Here is a 20959-nt window from a genome sequence, read left to right as displayed (position 1 = left end):
GTAAGGGGGAAGGCGGGGCCGGAAGCGGTGGGCGGGGACAGGAAATGGGTTCAAAACGGAAGCGGAAATGGCGCGAGGGACTGGAAGTGGGCCGGAAATGCGTCTCCGGACCGGAAGAGGCCCTTGGGGGTGGGACGCCGAACCGGAAGTTGCACCGGAAATGCTCCGATCCGGAAGTGGTCTGCATTCGGGGGAGGGGGGGCCCACCGGAAGTGGGTGGGCAGCTGGCAGAAGTCGGTTGCAACCGGAAATCGTAGGCCGCAAAACCGGAAGTTGGATGGCTGGACCGGAAGTGGGGCCATGCTGGAGGCTCGGGGGGGGGGGAGGGACCGGAAGTCGAAACCGACCCGGAAGTGAGGGGGCCAGGAGCGGAAATAGCCATGAGTCGGGACAGGATGTGGGTGGGCGGGAACCGGAAGTGACGCCGGATGCCTGGTTTCCCTCCCTCAGACCTGCCCGAGGATTGGCCGGCGGTGAGGGAGGAGCCGGCCCCGCCCCCTGCCGCGTGGGCGGTGCCCCCCGCCCTCGTGGGGGGCCTCAGCGCCCTGGGGGGGCTCCTGCTCGTCGGCAACGCCGCCCTCTGGGGGGCGCTGTGGTGGCGACGTCACATCCGGGGCGGGGCCACAAGCGTGCGGGGCGGGGACCGGGCCAAGGCGGGGTCGACCAATGATTACGTCGCACCCGAGAGCGTCGAGGTGAGGGGGTGGGGGTGGGGGAGGGGCGGGGTGGGGGAGGGGGTGGGGGGAGGGGCCTGCGTCCCCTCCCCCACCCCAAAACCTCACTGCTGTCCCCCTCCCCCCCCCCCCAGCTGAGCTCTATGAGGTCATGGGCGACGCCCAGCGACCCGCCCGTGGGTGAGTGTTGGGGGAAAGGGGGGGGGGGGGAGGGGTGTCCCCCCGCCCCTCCCCCCCCTCACCCCTCCCCCTCCTCTGATGTCACCCAGGTGACCTCCACCCCTACGAGGACGTGGCCGAATGGGGGGCTACGAGGAGGTGAGGGGGGGGAGGGGGTCACGTGGGGGGGGGGGAGGGGGTCGCCTGGGTCCCCGGAAGGATCTGGGGAGGGTGGGGGAGGGGTCGCCCCGCCCCCTGACCTCTGACCCCTGACCCCACAGGTCCCGCCCCCCGAGCTCCTCTTCACCCACCAGGGGGAGCTGGTGTGAGGGCGACCGCGCCCGCAAGAGGCCACGCCTCCGGCAAGCCACGCCCCCGATTGGCCACACCCCCCAATAAACCCCGCCCCTTTGGAGCTTACCTGTGTTTGGGGGGGAAGACCCCACCCCTAAATGACGCCGCTGCCTTCAGCCAATCAACAAGGTTTATTTCGGGGGAGGACACGCCCCCGCCCCGCCCCTCCCCTTCCCCAGTCTAAACCAGTTTCCCCCCAGTTCAGGATCTCCCACCCCAGTTTGGGGCAAAACCCCCCGATTTTGGGGCTCACCCCTCCCCCAATTTGGGGTTCCCCTCTGGCCCCGCCCCCAATTTGGGGGGGGGACCCCCTTTAGCCCCTCCCCCTAATTAACAGCCCTCATTAAGGAGGCCTGGGGGGGGGAGGGATGTATTTCGGGAGGGGCGGAGCTACACAGCAGCCCCGCCCCCCCGGGGCACTCTTAAAGGGGCAGCGCCCCTAAAGGGGGGGAGGGGGAAAAGGGGGGGCGGGGGCGCCTGGGTCCCCTCTGCCCCCCCCTTTTTTTGACCCCTCCCCCCCCCCAAACCAATATGGTTCAGTGACTTCATTTCCCGGAAATGAGGGGTGGGGGTGGGGCTGGTGGGCGGAGCCGGAAGTCTGGGAAGCTCCGCCCCTCCCCCCCCTCCCCCTAATTGAGCGATTTCATGGAAATCAAGACAAATTAACGTGGGGGGGACCCCCCAATATGGGGGGAAGTGGGGGGGGGGGGGATCCTCCCCCCCACCGTGATGTCATATCCAGGAGGCCCCACCCCTCTGACGTCACTTCAGCCCCTAGGAGGTGGGGGAGGGGCGGCGGGCGCCGCGGCGGCTCTTCAGGAGGAGGCGGAGCTGCGGGGGAGGGAGGGGGTGAGGGGGAGGGGGGAGGAGGAGCCCCCAAATCCGGGGGGTTTCACCCCAAAATCCGGGGGACCCCGAAGTTGGGGCGGGTCCAAAATCCCCCCCCGGCTTGGAACCCCAAATCCTGGGCTTTCGCCCCCAAAACGGGGCGCAGCAGCAGGATGGGGGGGCTGCGGGGCGATTTTGGGGTGCAGATGCGGGATTTTGGGGCGCAGCAGCAGGATTTTGGGGTGCAATGGGGCGATTTGGGGGTGCAGCAGAATTTTGGGGCGCAGCAGCAGGATTTGGGGGTCCCAGGGTGATTTTGGGGTGCAGATGCTGGATTTTGGGGCGCAGCAGCAGGATTTGGGAGTCCCGGGGTGATTTTGGGGTGCAATGGGGCGATTTTGGGGTGCAGCAGCAGGATTTTGGGGTTCCCAGGGGTGATTTTGGGGTGCAATGGGGCGATTTTGGGGCGCAGCAGCAGGATTTGGGGGTCCCAGGGGCGATTTTGGGGTGCAGATGCGGGATTTTGGGGCGCAGCAGCAGGATTTTGGGGTGCAATGGGGCGATTTTGGGGCGCAGCAGCAGGATTTGGGGGTCCCAGGGGTGATTTTGGGGTGCAGATGCGGGATTTTGGGGTGCAGCAGCAGGATTTGGGAGTCCCGGGGTGATTTTGGGGTGCAATGGGGCGATTTTGGGGCGCAGCAGCAGGATTTTGGGGTGCAATGGGGCGATTTGGGGCACAGAAGAATTTTGGGGCGCAGCAGCAGGATTTGGGGGTCCCAGGGGTGATTTTGGGGTGCAGATGCGGGATTTTGGGGCGCAGCAGCAGGATTTTGGGGTGCAATGGGGCGATTTTGGGGCGCAGCAGCAGGATTTGGGGGCACAGCAGCAGGATTTTGGGGTGCAGCAGAATTTTGGGGCGCAGCAGCAGCATTTGGGGGTCCCAGGGGCGATTTTGGGGTGCAATGGGGCGATTTTGGGGCACAGCAGCAGGATTTTGGGGCGCAGCAGCAGGATTTTGGGGTCCCAGGGGTGATTTTGGGGCGCAGCAGCAGGATTTTGGGGTGCAGATGCCGGATTTTGGGGTTCCAGGGGTGATTTTGGGGTGCAGATGCGGGATTTTGGGGCGCAGCAGCAGGATTTTGGGGCTCCAGGGGCGATTTTGGGGCGCAGCAGCAGGGTTTGGGGGCGCAGCAGCAGGAATTTGGGGGTCCCAGGGGCGATTTTGGGGCGCAGCAGCAGGATTTTGGGGTGCAGCAGCCGGATTTTGGGGTCCCAGGGGTGATTTGGGGGCGCAGCAGCAGGATTTTGGGGTGCCACAGTGGGAATTTGGGGGTCCCAGGGGCGATTTTGGGGTGCAGATGCGGGATTTTGGGGCGCAGCAGCAGGATTTTGGGGCGCAGCAGCAGGATTTTGGGGTGCAATGGGGCGATTTGGGGGTGCAGCAGAATTTTGGGGCGCAGCAGCAGGATTTGGGGGTCCCAGGGGTGATTTTGGGGTGCAGATGCCGGATTTTGGGGCGCAGCAGCAGGATTTGGGAGTCCCGGGGTGATTTTGGGGTGCAATGGGGCGATTTTGGGGTGCAGCAGCAGGATTTTGGGGTTCCCAGGGGTGATTTTGGGGTGCAATGGGGCGATTTTGGGGCGCAGCAGCAGGATTTGGGGGTCCCAGGGGTGATTTTGGGGTGCAGATGCGGGATTTTGGGGCGCAGCAGCAGGATTTTGGGGTGCAATGGGGCGATTTTGGGGCGCAGCAGCAGGATTTGGGGGTCCCAGGGGTGATTTTGGGGTGCAGATGCGGGATTTTGGGGTGCAGCAGCAGGATTTGGGAGTCCCGGGGTGATTTTGGGGTGCAATGGGGCGATTTTGGGGCGCAGCAGCAGGATTTTGGGGTGCAATGGGGCGATTTGGGGCACAGAAGAATTTTGGGGCGCAGCAGCAGGATTTGGGGGTCCCAGGGGCGATTTTGGGGTGCAGATGCGGGATTTTGGGGCACAGCAGCAGGATTTTGGGGTGCAATGGGGCGATTTTGGGGCGCAGCAGAATTTTGGGGCACAGCAGCAGGATTTTGGGGTGCAGCAGAATTTTGGGGCGCAGCAGCAGCATTTGGGGGTCCCAGGGGCGATTTTGGGGTGCAATGGGGCGATTTTGGGGCGCAGCAGCAGGATTTGGGGGTCCCAGGGGTGATTTTGGGGCGCAGCAGCAGGATTTTGGGGTGCAGCAGCAGGATTTTGGGGTGCAGATGCCGGATTTTGGGGCGCAGCAGCAGGATTTTGGGGCGCAGCAGCCGGATTTTGGGGTCCCAGGGGCGATTTTGGGGTGCAGATGCGGGATTTTGGGGCGCAGCAGCAGGATTTTGGGGCTCCAGGGGCGATTTTGGGGCGCAGCAGCAGGGTTTGGGGGCGCAGCAGCAGGAATTTGGGGTGCAATGGGGCGATTTTGGGGCGCAGCAGCCGGATTTGGGGGTCCCAGGGGCGATTTTGGGGCGCAGCAGCAGGATTTGGGGGTCCCAGGGGCGATTTTGGGGTGCAGATGCGGGATTTTGGGGTGCAGCAGCCGGATTTTGGGGTCCCAGGGGTGATTTGGGGGCGCAGCAGCAGGATTTTGGGGTGCCACAGTGGGAATTTGGGGCTCCCAGGGGCGATTTTGGGGTGCAGATGCGGGATTTTGGGGTGCAGCAGCAGGATTTTGGGGCTCCAGGGGCGATTTTGGGGCGCAGCAGCAGGATTTGGGGGTCCCAGGGGCGATTTTGGGGCGCAGCAGCAGGGTTTGGGGGCGCAGCAGCAGGAATTTGGGGTGCAGTGGGGCGATTTGGGGGCGCAGCAGCAGGATTTGGGGGTCCCAGGGGCGATTTTGGGGCGCAGCAGCAGGATTTTGGGGCGCAGCAGCCGGATTTTGGGGTCCCAGGGGTGATTTGGGGGCGCAGCAGCAGGATTTTGGGGTGCCACAGTGGGAATTTGGGGGTCCCAGGGGCGATTTTGGGGCGCAGCAGCCGGATTTGGGGGTCCCAGGGGTGATTTTGGGGTGCAGCAGCAGGATTTTGGGGTGCAGATGCCGGATTTTGGGGTTCCAGGGGTGATTTTGGGGTGCAGATGCGGGATTTTGGGGCGCAGCAGCAGGATTTTGGGGCTCCAGGGGCGATTTTGGGGCGCAGCAGCAGGGTTTGGGGGCGCAGCAGCAGGAATTTGGGGGTCCCAGGGGCGATTTTGGGGCGCAGCAGCAGGATTTTGGGGTGCAGCAGCCGGATTTTGGGGTCCCAGGGGTGATTTGGGGGCGCAGCAGCAGGATTTTGGGGTGCCACAGTGGGAATTTGGGGGTCCCAGGGGCGATTTTGGGGTGCAGATGCGGGATTTTGGGGCGCAGCAGCAGGATTTTGGGGCGCAGCAGCCGGATTTTGGGGTCCCAGGGGTGATTTGGGGGCGCAGCAGCAGGATTTTGGGGTGCCACAGTGGGAATTTGGGGGTCCCAGGGGCGATTTTGGGGTGCAGCAGCCGGATTTGGGGGTCCCAGGGGTGATTTTGGGGTGCAGCAGCAGGATTTTGGGGCGCAGCAGCCGGATTTTGGGGTCCCAGGGGTGATTTTGGGGCGCAGCAGCCGGATTTTGGGGTCCCAGGGGCGATTTTGGGGTGCAGATGCGGGATTTTGGGGTGCAGCAGCAGGATTTTGGGGCTCCAGGGGCGATTTTGGGGCGCAGCAGCAGGGTTTGGGGGCGCAGCAGCAGGAATTTGGGGTGCAATGGGGCGATTTTGGGGCGCAGCAGCAGGATTTTGGGGTGCCACAGTGGGAATTTGGGGGTCCCAGGGGCGATTTTGGGGCGCAGCAGCAGGATTTTGGGGCGCAGCAGCCGGATTTTGGGGTCCCAGGGGTGATTTGGGGGCGCAGCAGCAGGATTTTGGGGTGCCACAGTGGGAATTTGGGGGTCCCAGGGGCGATTTTGGGGCGCAGCAGCCGGATTTTGGGGTCCCAGGGGTGATTTGGGGGCGCAGCAGCAGGATTTTGGGGTGCCACAGTGGGAATTTGGGGGTCCCAGGGGCGATTTTGGGGCGCAGCAGCAGGATTTGGGGGCCCCAGGGGCGATTTTGGGGCGCAGCAGCCGGATTTTGGGGTCCCAGGGGCGATTTTGGGGCGCAGCAGCCGGATTGGGGGGGAGGGGCGGTGTCGGGATTTGGGGGGGCTCGGGGGGGCCCCACCTGGTCTCCGGGGGGCCCGGGGGGCAGCAGGCCGTGGGGCAGGTCGTGCTCCAGGTTACGGGCGCCGGGGTCGGCCCCCCAGGCCAGAAGAAGACGGATGAGGGGCTCCTGGCTCGGCCCCCCCGGCAACGCCGCCGCCATGTGCAGGGGGGTGTTCCCATGGGCCTGGGGGGAGGGGCGGGGGGGGGTCAGGGGTCCCCCCAACCTCCCACTGCCCCATAGACACCTCCAAACCCCATAGATCCTCCATAGGTACCTCAAAAGCCCCAGAGAAACCCAGAGATCGCCCCATAGATCCCCCAGAGACACCTCCAACCCCCCCTAGATCCACCACGGACACCTCCAACCCCCCCTAGATCCACCACGGACACCCCAACCCCCCCAGCTCCCCATAGACCCCCCCAGAACCCCCTAGACCCCATCATTCCCCTATAGGGCCCCATAGATCGCCCCCAAGTCCCATACCCCCCCCAAAGACACCTCCAACCCCCCCTAGATCCACCACGGACACCCCAAAGTCCCCCTAAGGACCCATAGACCCCCCTAGAACCCCCTAGACCCCATCATTCCCCTATAGGGCCCCATAGATCGCCCCCCAAGGCCCATAACCCCCCCCAAAGACACCTCCAACCCCCCTAGATCCACCACGGACACCCCAACCCCCCTAGATCCACCACGGACACCCCAACCCCCCCAGCTCCCCATAGACCCCCCCCCAGAACCCCCTAGACCCCATCATTCCCCTATAGGGCCCCATAGATCGCCCCCCAAGGCCCATAACCCCCCCCAAAGACACCTCCAACCCCCCTAGATCCACCACGGACACCTCCAACCCCCCTAGATCCACCACGGACACCCCAACCCCCCCAGCTCCCCATAGACCCCCCCCAGAACCCCCTAGACCCCATCATTCCCCTATAGGGCCCCATAGATCGCCCCCCAAGGCCCATAGGAGCCCCATAGGTGCCCCATAGGTGCCCCATAGGTGCCCCATAGGTGCCCCATAGGTGCCCCATAAGTGCCGGAGGCACCTCCTTACCTTCGCGTTGACGAGGCGAGGGGCCGCCCCGGGCTGACGCAGGAGGAGGTGGGTCAAGGCCAGGTTCCCCCCCCTCACGGCCAAGTGCAGCACCGTCTGGCTGCTCTTCATGTCCTGCCGGGGGGGGGGGGGGACCCGAGCGTCTGGGGGGGTCCCACCACCCCATTGACCCCCCCAAAGCACCCAGGCGTTAGGGGGGGTGCCCCCACCCCATTGCCCCCCCCCCCAAAGCACCCAGGCGTTATGGGGGTCCCACCACCCCATTGACCCCCCCCCCCAAAGCACCCAGGCGTTATGGGGGGTCCCACCACCCCATTGCCCCCCCCAAGGCACCCAGGCGTTATGGGGGTGCCCCCACCCCATTGCCCCCCCCCAAGCACCCAGGAGTCCGGGAGGGGGGGTCCCCCCACCCCATTGACCCCCCCAAAGCACCCAGGCGTTATGGGGGGGTCCCCCCACCCCATTGACCCCCCCCCCCAAGCACCCAGGAGTCCGGGAGGGGGGTCCCACCACCCCATTGACCCCCCAAGCACCCAGGAGTCCGGGAGGGGGGTCCCACCACCCCATTGACCCCCCCAAAGGCACCCAGGAGTCCGGGAGGGGGGTCCCACCACCCCATTGACCCCCCCAAAGCACCCAGGCGTTATGGGGGTCCCCCCACCCCATTGCCCCCCCCAAAGCACCCAGGCGTTATGGGGGGGTCCCACCACCCCATTGCCCCCCCCCAAAGCACCCAGGCGTTATGGGGGGTCCCCCCACCCCATTGCCCCCCCCAAAGCACCCAGGCGTTATGGGGGGGTCCCACCACCCCATTGCCCCCCCCCCAAAGCACCCAGGCGTTATGGGGGTCCCCCCACCCCATTGCCCCCCCCAAAGCACCCAGGCGTTATGGGGGGGTCCCCCCACCCCATTGCCCCCCCCCAAAGCACCCAGGCGTTATGGGGGGGTCCCACCACCCCATTGCCCCCCCCCCAAAGCACCCAGGCGTTATGGGGGGTCCCCCCACCCCATTGCCCCCCCACAAAGCACCCAGGCGTTATGGGGGTCCCCCCACCCCATTGCCCCCCCCAACCCCCCCCCCCAGGCCCCCCAGTACCTGGCTGCCGCAATCGGCCCCCATCCGTAGCAGCAACTCGACGCAGAGGAGTCGTTCTTGGGGGGTGGAAGTTGGGGGACCCCCCCCCGAGACCCCTCCCCCGGGTTCCCCCCCGCCCGCGGGGAGGCATTATGGGATAGGAGGGGGCAGGGCAGGGGGGCCGGGCCGGGGGGGGGGGGAGCAAATGGGGGGGGGGGGGTCAGGATGGGAAAGCCCCCCCCCCCCCAAAAATGGGGTCCCCCTGAAATTGGGGACCCGCCCAGGGACCCCCACCCAAAGTATAGACCCCCCCCCAATAGAAGACACCCCCCCCCCCCCAGGACCCCCAAATTGGGGGCTCCCCACCAATAGGGACACCCCCAAAATGGGGACCCCCCCTCCCCACTGCGACACCCCCAAAATGGGGACCCCCTCCCCACCGTGACACCCCCCAAGAGCTGCCCAAATTGGGGACACCCCCCCCCCCGGGACTCCCCCAAACCGGTGACCCCCAAGACCCCCCAAATTGAGGACCCCTCAAATGGGCCCCCCCCCGCCCAGGGGAACCCCCAAGACCCCCCCCCCCAAATTGGGGAGCCCTCAACTGGGATCTCCCTTAGGGACACCCCCCCCCCAAACCAGGGACCCCCGAGACCCCCCCCCAAATTGGGGACCCCTCAATTGAGACCTCCCCCCCCAGGCCCCACCCCCTCAAAGAGGGACCCCCAAACTGGGGACTCCCCAAGACCCCCTCCCCCCAAAACCCACCCTGGGCCCCCCCCCCCCCCCCCCATTTTTCGCCCTTCGAAGTTCCTGGCCTCCACGTTCACGGGGACCCCCGATGACATCACGGCCTGGGGGGGGGGGGGTGGGTGAGCACCCAGATGGGGGGGTCCCAGTTTTGGGGTCCCTCCCAGATGCCTGGGTCCCCCATGGGGTTTTGGGGTCCCTCCCGGACACCAGGGTCCCCCCGAGGGGTTTTGGGGTCCCTCCCGGATTCCTGGATCCCCTATGGGGGGCTTAGGGGTCCCCCCCTGGGTCCCCTATGGGGTTTTGGGGTCCCTCCTGGACACCTGGGTCCCCCCGAGGGGTTTTGGGGTCCCTCCCGGATTCCTGGATCCCCTATGGGGGGCTTAGGGGTCCCCCCCTGGGTCCCCTATGGGGTTTTGGGGTCCCTCCCGGACACCTGGGTCCCCCCGAGGGGTTTTGGGGTCCCTCCCGGATTCCTGGATCCCCTATGGGGGGCTTAGGGGTCCCCCCCTGGGTCCCCTATGGGGTTTTGGGGTCCCTCCTGGACACCTGGGTCCCCCCGAGGGGTTTTGGGGTCCCTCCCGGATTCCTGGATCCCCTATGGGGGGCTTAGGGGTCCCCCCCTGGGTCCCCTATGGGGTTTTGGGGTCCCTCCCGGACACCTGGGTCCCCCCGAGGGGTTTTGGGGTCCCTCCCGGATTCCTGGATCCCCTATGGGGGGCTTAGGGGTCCCCCCCTGGGTCCCCTGTGGGGTTTTGGGGTCCCTCCCGGACACCTGGGTCCCCCCGAGGGGTTTTGGGGTCCCTCCTGGATTCCTGGATCCCCTATGGGGGGCTTAGGGGTCCCCCCTGGGTCCCCCATGGGGTTTTGGGGTCCCTCCCGGACACCAGGGTCCCCCCGAGGGGTTTTGGGGTCCCTCCCGGATTCCTGGATCCCCTATGGGGGGCTTAGGGGTCCCCCCTGGGTCCCCTGTGGGGTTTTGGGGTCCCTCCCAGATGCTTGGATCCCCTATGGGGGGCTTAGGGGTCCCCCCTGGGTCCCCTGTGGGGTTTTGGGGTCCCTCCCAGATGCCTGGATCCCCTATGGGGGGCTTAGGGGTCCCCCCTGGGTCCCCTATGGGGTTTTGGGGTCCCTCCCAGATGCCTGGATCCCCTATGGGGGGCTTAGGGGTCCCCCCCTGGGTCCCCTGTGGGGTTTTGGGGTCCCTCCTGGACACCTGGGTCCCCCCGAGGGGTTTTGGGGTCCCTCCCGGATTCCTGGATCCCCTATGGGGGGCTTAGGGGTCCCCCCCTGGGTCCCCCCGAGGGGTTTTGGGGTCCCTCCCGGACACCTGGGTCCCCCCGAGGGGTTTTGGGGTCCCTCCTGGACACCTGGATCCCCTATGGGGGGCTTAGGGGTCCCCCCCTGGGTCCCCTGTGGGGTTTTGGGGCCCCTCCCGAACACCTGGGTCCCCCCGAGGGGTTTTGGGGTCCCTCCCAGATGCCGGGATCCCCTATGGGGGGCTTAGGGGTCCCCCCCTGGGTCCCCTGTGGGGTTTTGGGGTCCCTCCCGGACACCTGGGTCCCCCCGAGGGGTTTTGGGGTCCCTCCTGGATTCCTGGATCCCCTATGGGGGGCTTAGGGGTCCCCCCTGGGTCCCCTGTGGGGTTTTGGGGTCCCTCCCAGATGCCTGGATCCCCTATGGGGGGCTTAGGGGTCCCCCCTGGGTCCCCTGTGGGGTTTTGGGGTCCCTCCCAGATGCCTGGATCCCCTATGGGGGGCTTAGGGGTCCCCCCCTGGGTCCCCTATGGGGTTTTGGGGTCCCTCCCAGATGCCTGGATCCCCTATGGGGGGCTTAGGGGTCCCCCCCTGGGTCCCCTATGGGGTTTTGGGGTCCCTCCTGGACACCTGGGTCCCCTATGGGGTTTTGGGGTCCCTCCCGGACACCTGGGTCCCCCCGAGGGGTTTTGGGGTCCCTGCGGGACGCCAGGGCCCCCCCGTGGGGTTTGGGGGTCCCTCCCGGCGGCGGGGCCCTACCTGGAGGACGCGGGGGAGGCCGTAGGTGGCGGCGAGGTGCAGCGCGGTGCGGCCCCGGTGATCGGCGGCGTCGGGGTCGGCCCCGAGGGCCAGCAGGTCCCCGACCACCCCCGCCGCCGCCGCCGCCGCCGCCACCAGCAGCGGCGTCTGGGGGCAAGGGGGGGCAGCGGTCAGGGGGCACCGGGCGCCCGCGGACCCCAAAACCGACTCGAGAGCCCCGTTATTACCTTCTGCCCCCATTATCCCCCATTATTACCCCCTATTACCCCGTTATTACCCCGTTATTACCTTCTGCCCCCATTATCCCCCGTTATTACCCCCTATTGCCCCCTTATTACCCCGTTATTACCCCGTTATTACCTTCTGCCCCGTTATCCCCCCTTATTACCCCCTATTACCCCATTATTACCCCATTATTGCCCTCTGCCCCCATTATCCCCCGTTATTACCCCTTATTACCCCGTTATTACCCCCTTATTACCCCGTTATTACCTTCTGCCCCCATTATCCCCCGTTATTACACGCTATTACCCCCTTATTACCCCCGTTATTACCCCGCTATTACCCCGTTATTACCTTCTGCCCCCATTATCCCCCGTTATTACCCCCTATTACCCCGTTATTACCCCGTTATTACCCCCTATTACCCCCTTATTACCCCGTTATTACCTTCTGCCCCCATTATCCCCCGTTATTACCCCCCATTACCCCCTTATTACCCCGTTATTACCCCCTATTACCCCCTTATTACCCCGTTATTACCTTCTGCCCCCATTATCCCCCGTTATTACCCCCTATTGCCCCCTTATTACCCCGTTATTACCCCGTTATTACCTTCTGCCCCCATTATCCCCCGTTATTACCCCCTATTACCCCGTTATTACCCCGTTATTACCTTCTGCCCCCATTATCCCCCGTTATTACCCCCTATTACCCCCTTATTACCCCGTTATTACCTTCTGCCCCCATTATCCCCCGTTATTACCCCCTATTACCCCCTTATTACCCCGTTATTACCTTCTGCCCCCATTATCCCCCGTTATTACCCCCTATTGCCCCCTTATTACCCCGTTATTACCCCGTTATTACCTTCTGCCCCCATTATCCCCCGTTATTACCCCCTATTACCCCCTTATTACCCCGTTATTACCCCCTATTACCCCCTTATTACCCCGTTATTACCTTCTGCCCCCATTATCCCCCGTTATTACCCCTTATTGCCCCCTTATTACCCCGTTATTACCCCGTTATTACCTTCTGCCCCCATTATCCCCCGTTATTACCCCCTATTACCCCGTTATTACCCCCTTATTACCCCCGTTATTACCCCGCTATTACCCCGTTATTACCTTCTGCCCTCATTACCCCCTGTTATTACCCCGTTATTACCCCCTATTACCCCCTTATTACCTCCTGCCCCCATTATCCCCCGTTATTACCCCCATATTACCCCGTTATTACCCCGTTATTACCTTCTGCCCCATTATCCCCCGTTATTACCCCCTATTACCCCCTTATTACCCCCTTATTACCCCCTATTACCCCCTTATTACCCCCTTATAACCCCGTTATTACCTTCTGCCCCCATTATCCCCCGTTATTACCCCCTATTACCCCATTATTACCCCCTTATTACCTTCTGCCCCATTATCCCCCGTTATTACCCCCTTAATACCCCCTTGTCACCCCTTATTACCCCGTTATTACCCCTCATCACCCCATTATTAGCCGTTATTACCCCGGTTTTACCCCGTTCTTACCCTGTTCACCCCATTACCCCCTTATTACCCCCTTATTACCCCCTTATTACCCCATAACCCCATTTTCACCCCATCATTACCCCGTTATGACCCCGTTATTACCCCATAACCCCCTTTTCCACCCCATCATTACCCCATTATTACCCCACAACCCCATTTTTACCCCGTTATTTACCCCGTTATTACCCCATTTGCCCCCATACCCCCTTACCCCCCCTGATTACCCCGTTATTGCCCCGTAACCCCGGTATGACCCCGTTATTACCCCCTTATTTCCCCATTCACCCCCATACCCCCCCCGATTACCCCGTTATTACCCCGTAACCCCGGTATGACCCCGGTATGACCCCGGTATGACCCCATTCACCCCCATACCCCCCTTACCCCCCCCCGATTACCCCGTTATTACCCCGTAACCCCAGTATGACTCCGGTATGACCCCGTTATTACCCCATTCACCCCCATACCCCCCTTACCCCCCCCGCTTACCCCGTTATTACCCCGTAACCCCATTTGTACCCCATCATGACCCCGGTATGACCCCGGTATGACCCCGGCATGACCCCGTCGCCCCCCATCCCCCCGTCGCCGCCCCGTCACCTTCCCGCGGTGCTCGCGCAGCTCCAGTTGCCCCAACGCCTTGAAGACCTCGGCGGCCGCCCGGGCCGGGGCCCGCAGCCCCCGCGCGCACAGCACGTGCAGCAGCCTGCCGGTGGGAAAGGGGGGGTCGGGGGGGACCCCACCTCCCCCCCAGCACCCGTAACTGCCCCCCCCCCGGGACCTCTAAGCCCCCTTGACCCCTATAGATCCCCCCCCCCCGAGAAGCTGTTGCCCCCCATCTTGCCCCATTGACCCCCATCAATCTCCCATTGACCCCCATCGATCTCCCATTGACCCCCATGGCCCCTATAGACCCCCCTGGACCCTATTGCCCCCCCATCTTGCCCCATTGACCCCTATCGATCTCCCATTGACCCCCATCGATCTCCCATTGACCCCCATGGCCCCTATAGGCCCCCCTGGACCCTATTGCCCCCCACATCTTGCCCCATTGACCCCTATTGATCTCCCATTGATCCTATGGACCCCCACGACCCCTATAGACTCCCCCACAGACCCTCTTACCCCCCATCTTGCCCCATTGACCCCTATTGATCTCCCATTGATCCTATAGACCCCCCCGGCACCTATAGACCCCCCACGGCCCCTCTCACTCCCCCATCTTGCCCCATTGACCCCTATCGATCTCCCATTGACCCCCATGACACCTATAGACCCCCCTGGACCCTATTGCCCCCCCCATCTTGCCCCATTGACCCCCATCGGTCTCCCATTGACCCCCATGGCCCCTATAGGCCCCCCTGGACCCTATTGCCCCCCCATCTTGACCCATTGACCCCTATCGATCACCCATTGACCCCCATCGATCTCCCATTGACCCCCATGGCCCCTATAGGCCCCCCCTGGACCCTATTGCCCCCCCATCTTGACCCATTGACCCCTATCGATCACCCATTGACCCCCATCGATCTCCCATTGACCCCCATGGCCCCTATAGGCCCCCCCTGGACCCTATTGCCCCCCACATCTTGCCCCATTGACCCCTATTGATCTCCCATTGATCCTATGGACCCCCACGACCCCTATAGACTCCCCCACAGACCCTCTTACCCCCCCATCTTGCCCCATTGACCCCTATTGATCTCCCATTGATCCTATAGACCCCCCGGCACCTATAGACCCCCCACGGCCCCTCTCACTCCCCCATCTTGCCCCATTGACCCCTATCGATCTCCCATTGACCCCCATGACACCTATAGACCCCCCTGGACCCTATTGCCCCCCCATCTTGCCCCATTGACCCCCATCGGTCTCCCATTGACCCCCATGGCCCCTATAGGCCCCCCTGGACCCTATTGCCCCCCATCTTGACCCATTGACCCCTATCGATCACCCATTGACCCCCATCGATCTCCCATTGACCCCCATGGCCCCTATAGGCCCCCCTGGACCCTATTGCCCCCCACATCTTGCCCCATTGACCCCTATTGATCTCCCATTGATCCTATGGACCCCCACGACCCCTATAGACTCCCCCACAGACCCTCTTACCCCCCCATCTTGCCCCATTGACCCCTATTGATCTCCCATTGATCCTATAGACCCCCCGGCACCTATAGACCCCCCACGGCCCCTCTCACTCCCCCATCTTGCCCCATTGACCCCTATCGATCTCCCATTGACCCCCATGACACCTATAGACCCCCCTGGACCCTATTGCCCCCCCATCTTGCCCCATTGACCCCCATCGGTCTCCCATTGACCCCCATGGCCCCTATAGGCCCCCCTGGACCCTATTGCCCCCCCATCTTGACCCATTGACCCCTACTGATCTCCCATTGACCCCCATGGCCCCTATAGACCCCCCTGGACCCTATTGCCCCCCCCATCTTGCCCCATTGACCCCTATTGATCTCCCATTGATCCTATGGACCCCCACGACCCCTATAGACTCCCCCACAGACCCTCTTACCCCCCATCTTGCCCCATTGACCCCCATCGATCACCCATTGACCCCCATCGATCTCCCATTGACCCCCCTGACCCCTATAGACCCCCCTGGACCCTATTGCCCCCCCATCTTGCCCCATTGACCCCTATTGATCTCCCATTGATCCTATAGACCCCCCTGGCACCTATAGACCCCCCCACGGCCCCTCTCACTCCCCCATCTTGCCCCACTGACCCCTATCGATCTCCCATTGATCCTATGGACCCCCACGACCCCTATAGACTCCCCCACAGACCCTATTGCCCCCCCCATCTTGCCCCATTGACCCCTATTGATCTCCCATTGATCCTATAGACCCCCCCGGCACCTATAGACCCCCCATGGCCCCTCTCACTCCCCCATCTTGCCCCATTGACCCCTATCGATCTCCCATTGACCCCCATGACACCTATAGACCCCCCGGACCCTATTGCCCCCCCATCTTGCCCCATTGACCCCTATCGGTCTCCCATTGACCCCCATGGCCCCTATAGGCCCCCCTGGACCCTATTGCCCCCCATCTTGACCCATTGACCCCTATCGATCACCCATTGACCCCCATCGATCTCCCATTGACCCCCATGGCCCCTATAGGCCCCCCTGGACCCTATTGCCCCCCACATCTTGCCCCATTGACCCCTATTGATCTCCCATTGATCCTATAGACCCCCCGGCACCTATAGACCCCCCATGGCCCCTCTCACTCCCCCATCTTGCCCCATTGACCCCTATCGATCTCCCATTGACCCCCATGGCCCCTATAGACCCCCCTGGACCCTATTGCCCCCCCATCTTGCCCCATGACCCCTATAGACCCCCCGAGGTCCCCCCACTTCCTGCCCCATTGCCCCCCCCAGTCGCCCCCCCCCCACTCACGTGTCACCCTCCTCGTCCTGCCGCAGGAGCTCCTGGGGGTCCATGGCGCGGACGGCGGCGCGGGCGGCGGCCAGCTCCCCGGGGTCAGGCTCGGGGTCAGGTTCAGGGTCAGGGGTCAGCCCCCCCAGGGCGCCCCCCATGTCTCCCCCCGCTGCCAGTGGCTGGGGCCAGGCGGGGCCTGGGGGAGCGAAGGGGGCTGCGGCCTGGGGGGGGCACTGGGGTCAGAGGTCAAGGGGTGGGGGGGTGCCATTGACCCCAGTGACCCCCATTGCCCCCATTGACCCCCATTGGCCCCCAGTGCCCCCCATTGCCCCCCAGTGCCCTCCATTGCCCCCCATCGCCCTCCATTGACCCCCATTGCCCCCATTGACCCCCATTGGCCCCCAGTGCCCCCCATTGCCCCCCATTGCCCCCCATTGACCCCCATTGCCCTCCATTGCCCCCCATTGCCCTCCATTGACCCCCAGTGCCCCCCATTGCCCCCCCATTGCCCCCATTGACCCCCAGTGCCCTCCATTGCCCCCCATTGCCCCCCATTGCCCCCCATTGCCCCCATTGACCCCCATTGGCCCCCAGTGCCCCCCAGTGCCCCCCATTGCCCTCCATTGACCCCCATTGCCCCCCTTTACCCCCATTGCCCCCCCATTGCCCCATTGCCCCCCATTGCCCCCCATTGCCCCCCATTGCCCTCCATTGACCCCCATTGACCCCCAGTGCCCCCCATTGCCCCCCAGTGCCCCCCATTTCCCCCCATTGCTCCCCCATTACCCCCATTGACCCCCAGTGCCCCCCATTGCCCCCCATTGCCCCCCCATTGACCCCCAGTGCCCCCCATTGGCCCCCATTACCCCCCTTACCCCCCATTGCCCCCTCATTGGCCCCCATTGCCCCTGTTGACCCCCAGTGTCTCCCAGTGACCCCCATTGACCCCATTGCCCCCCCTTTGCCCCCCCATTGGCCCCCATTGCCCCCCATTGCCCTCCATTGACCCTGTTGACCCCCAGTGACCCCCAGTGTCCCCCAGTGTCCCCCATTGACCCCATTGCCCCCCCCTTTGCCCCCCATTGGCCCCCATTGCCCCCCATTGCCCTCCATTGACCCTGTTGACCCCCAGTGACCCCCAGTGACCCCCAGTGTCCCCCATTGACCCCATTGCCCCCCCTTTGCCCCCCCATTGGCCCCCATTGCCCCCCATTGCCCTCCATTGACCCTGTTGACCCCCAGTGACCCCCAGTGTCCCCCAGTGTCCCCCATTGACCCCATTGCCCCCCCTTTGCCCCCCATTGGCCCCCATTGCCCCCCATTGCCCTCCATTGACCCTGTTGACCCCCAGTGACCCCCAGTGTCCCCCAGTGTCCCCCATTGACCCCCCCCCGTGTCCCCGCTCACCTGGCAGCCCCCCAAGTTGGGGGCTCCTCCCCCATAGGCCCCCCCCGGGCCGCTGTAGGGCAGAGGGGGGCCCCCGCAGGGGTTGGGGGGCACAAGGGGGGGCCCGGGCCAGGGGGCAGCAGGGGCGGGGGCCGGGACGGGGACACCTGGGGGGGTGGGGGGAGATGGGGTGAGGGGGGGACATTGGGGACATGGGGGGACATCGGGGGGGACATGGGGGACATGGGGGGATGGGGGGACATGGGGGGCATTGGGGACATGGGGGGATGGGGGGCATTGGGGACATTGAGGGGGACATGGGGGGGACATGGGGGGGCAGGGGGGACATTGGGGACATGGGGGGACATGGGGGACATGGGGGACATGGGGGGATGGGGGGGCATTGGGGACATTGAGGGGGACATGGGGGGGCAGGGGGGACATGGGGGACATTGGGGACATGGGGGGGCATTGGGGACATGGGGGGGACATCGGGGGGGACATTGGGGGGGACATGGGGGACATGGGGGGATGGGGGGCATTGGGGACTTTGAGGGGGACATGGGGGGGCAGGGGGGACATGGGGGACATTGGGGACATGGGGGGGCATTGGGGACATGGGGGGACATGGGGGACATGGGGGGATGGGGGGGCATTGGGGACTTTGAGGGGGACATGGGGGGGCAGGGGGGACATGGGGGACATGGGGGGCATTGGGGACATGGGGGGGACATCGGGGGGACATTGGGGGGGACATGGGGGACATGGGGGGCAGGGGGGACATGGGGGACATTGGGGACATGGGGGGGACATTGGGGACATGGGGGGCATTGGGGACATGGGGGGACACGGGGGGGGTCAGAGGTCACTCACCAGCCGGGGGGCACGGGGGGCCCAGCCGAACCCTGGGGGGGGGGGGGGGAGGGAGAAGAAGGGGGAGGGGTCAACTCAGGGTGGGGGGAGGGGACGCACAGCCCCGGGGTGGGGGGAGGGGGGGACGACCCCAAGCGTCCGGGTGGGGGAGGGGGAAGCCCCCCCCCCTCCCCCTTTAGTTGGGGGGTTTAGGGGGAGGGATCCCCTCGGGGGCGGGGGGGGCGGGGGGAGGGGTGGGGGTGGGGGAGGGGCACTCACCGGGGGTCTCCCCCCCGCTCTGCTGCTGCCTCAGCACTTTCAGGAGCTGCTTCACCGTTTGGGGGGGGGACGCGGGGGGCGGCCGCCTGAGGGGGGAGGGGCAGGGGAGGGGTCACCCCCACCCCTGGGTGCCCCCCCAAAATCCCTGGGTTCCCCTCCCCCTCCCCTCCCCCCCCCAAATCCCCCGGGCGGGGGCGGGCGGAGCAACCGGAGCGCGACGTGGAATCCCCCACCCCCCGCCCCCCCCGCCCCGTGGCTACGTCACGGGGATTCCCACGACGTCATCGCCCGCCCCCGCCCCTTGGGGATCCCCTCCCCACCCCCTCAAGGGGCGCGTGGAGAATTCCCCCCCGCCCTTAAAGGGGCCGCGCACCCCTCTTAAAGGGCCAGCGCCACCTAAAAGAGGTTTTAAAGGGCCAGCATCCCCCTCCCCAAGTCCCTTAAAGGGCCAGAGCCCCCTAAAAGCAGGTTTTAAAGGGCCAGCACCCCCTAAAAGCAAGTTTTAAAGGGCCAGAGTCCCTCTCAGCTCTGTTAAAGGGCCAGCGTCCCCTTCCCCAGGTCTCTTAAAGGGCCAGAGCCCCCTAAAAGCAAGTTTTAAAGGGCCAGCATCCCCCTCCCCAGGTCCCTTAAAGGGCCAGAGCCCCCTAAAAGCAGGTTTTAAAGGCCGAGCATCCCCTAAAAGCAGGTCTTAAAGGGCCAGCACCACCTAAAAAGCGGGTTTTAAAGGGCCAGCATCCCCCCTCCCAGGTCTCTTAAAGGGCCACTGTCCCCTCTCCCAGGTCTCTTAAAGGGCCAGCGTCCCCCTCCCAGATCTCTTAAAGGGCCACTGTCCCCCCTCCCAGGTCTCTTAAAGGGCCAGCGTCCCCCTCCTAGGTCTCTTAAAGGGCCAACGCTCTGCAAGGCCCCTTAAAGGGCCGGTGTCCCCTCTTTTCGCCTTAAAGGGCCACGTACCTCTCTGGGGGCGCATCCCGCCGGGGCCGAGGTGGAAATGGGGGCCAGGCCGGGATCGGGGACCGTTATAGTGGGGGGGGTGGGGGGGTGGGGGAGGCCCCGCCCCGGAGGGAAACGCCACCGGTGTCACCGCAGCGACGGGTGACATAGGTCGAGGGCGGGGCTTCGGGGTGCCTATAGGCGTCCCCGGATGCCTGGGTCCCCTGGGGGTGGGGGGGTTGGGGGGAGGGGGTGGGGGGGTGTCACAGGCAGGTGTGAGTCGCCCGGGGTTCGCCCCCGCGTGCCGTCATCGGAGCCGGTTGCGGAAGTACCCCGCCCCCGCGCCCACCTCCGTAAAAGGGTGCTGGCCCTTTAAGGGCTACCCCCCCCCCCGCCCCCAATCCCGCCCACACACTAGGGGGCGTCCTTCGCCGCCGGGGGATCCCCTCTAGGGGGCGCTGGGTCTTTAAGGGGGACCCCCCCCCCCCCGGAAAAGCCTGGGTTCCCCCCATTAAAGGGGTGTGGTATGCTAATGAGGGGGCGGGGCTTCTGCTTGAAAGGGTCTGGAGACCCACCACCATCTTGACGTCCCCATGGAGACCCACCAAGACCACCAAGACCACCAAAACCATCAAGACCACCAAGACCACCAAGACCAGTAGCCTTTATTGGGGGGTGACCCCCAACTGGGGGGTGTCCCCAGTTCCCCAAGGCCCCCCCCACCCCATAACCGCCATCTTGTGGACTCTCTGCCCCATGGGACCCCCATCTCCCACCCAGACCTGAAGATCCTGAGACCCGCCACCATCTTGACGTCCCCATGGAGACCCACCAAAACCACCAAAACCACCAAGACCACCAAGACCAGTAGCCTTTACTGGGGGGTGACCCCCAACTGGAGGGTCTCCCCAGTTCCCCAAGGCCCCCCCCACCCCATAACCGCCATCTTGTGGACTCTCTGCCCCATGGGACCCCCATCTCCCACCCAGACCTGAAGATCCTGAGACCCACCACCATCTTGACGTCCCCATGGAGACCCACCAAAACCACCAAGACCACCAAGACCAGTAGCCTTTATTGGGGGGCGACCCCCAACTGGGGGGTGTCCCCAGTTCCCCAAGGCCCCCCCCACCCCATAACCGCCATCTTGTGGACTCTCTGCCCCATGGGACCCCCATCTCCCACCCAGACCTGAAGATCCTGAGACCCGCCACCATCTTGACGTCCCCATGGAGACCCACCAAGACCACCAAAACCACCAAG

At 64.8% G+C, this 20959-nt stretch overlaps 2 protein-coding genes across 2 annotated transcripts in view; one reads left to right on the top strand and one right to left on the bottom strand.

The window, feature by feature from the left end:
• Positions 1 to 1253, top strand: part of NPHS1 (NPHS1 adhesion molecule, nephrin) — a 31286-nt gene extending 30033 nt beyond the window's left edge. The window contains exons 24-27 of the mRNA XM_087778512.1: positions 451 to 695; positions 809 to 854; positions 944 to 992; positions 1115 to 1253. Coding sequence (XP_087634638.1) covers positions 451 to 695; positions 809 to 854; positions 944 to 992; positions 1115 to 1232 — 458 coding nt within the window. The 3' untranslated portion in view covers positions 1233 to 1253. The remainder of the gene's footprint in view (positions 1 to 450; positions 696 to 808; positions 855 to 943; positions 993 to 1114) is intronic.
• Positions 1254 to 1937: 684 nt separating this feature from the next.
• Positions 1938 to 16450, bottom strand: NFKBID (NFKB inhibitor delta). Its single transcript, XM_087778513.1, is given in 9 exon segments — positions 1938 to 2018; positions 6202 to 6366; positions 7241 to 7354; positions 8337 to 8458; positions 8461 to 8496; positions 9112 to 9169; positions 11081 to 11227; positions 13441 to 13546; positions 16268 to 16450. Coding segments are annotated over 9 exon segments (945 nt in total). The 5' UTR covers positions 16408 to 16450; the 3' UTR covers positions 1938 to 1961.
• Between the last annotated feature and the right edge of the window lie 4509 nt (positions 16451 to 20959).

This window comes from Nipponia nippon, unplaced genomic scaffold (genome assembly GCF_047370975.1).
Source record: "Nipponia nippon isolate SJK-2023a ecotype South Korea unplaced genomic scaffold, ASM4737097v1 scaffold_44, whole genome shotgun sequence".
Lineage (NCBI taxonomy): Eukaryota > Metazoa > Chordata > Aves > Pelecaniformes > Threskiornithidae > Nipponia > Nipponia nippon.
This window is presented reverse-complemented; position numbering and strand designations above follow the sequence as displayed.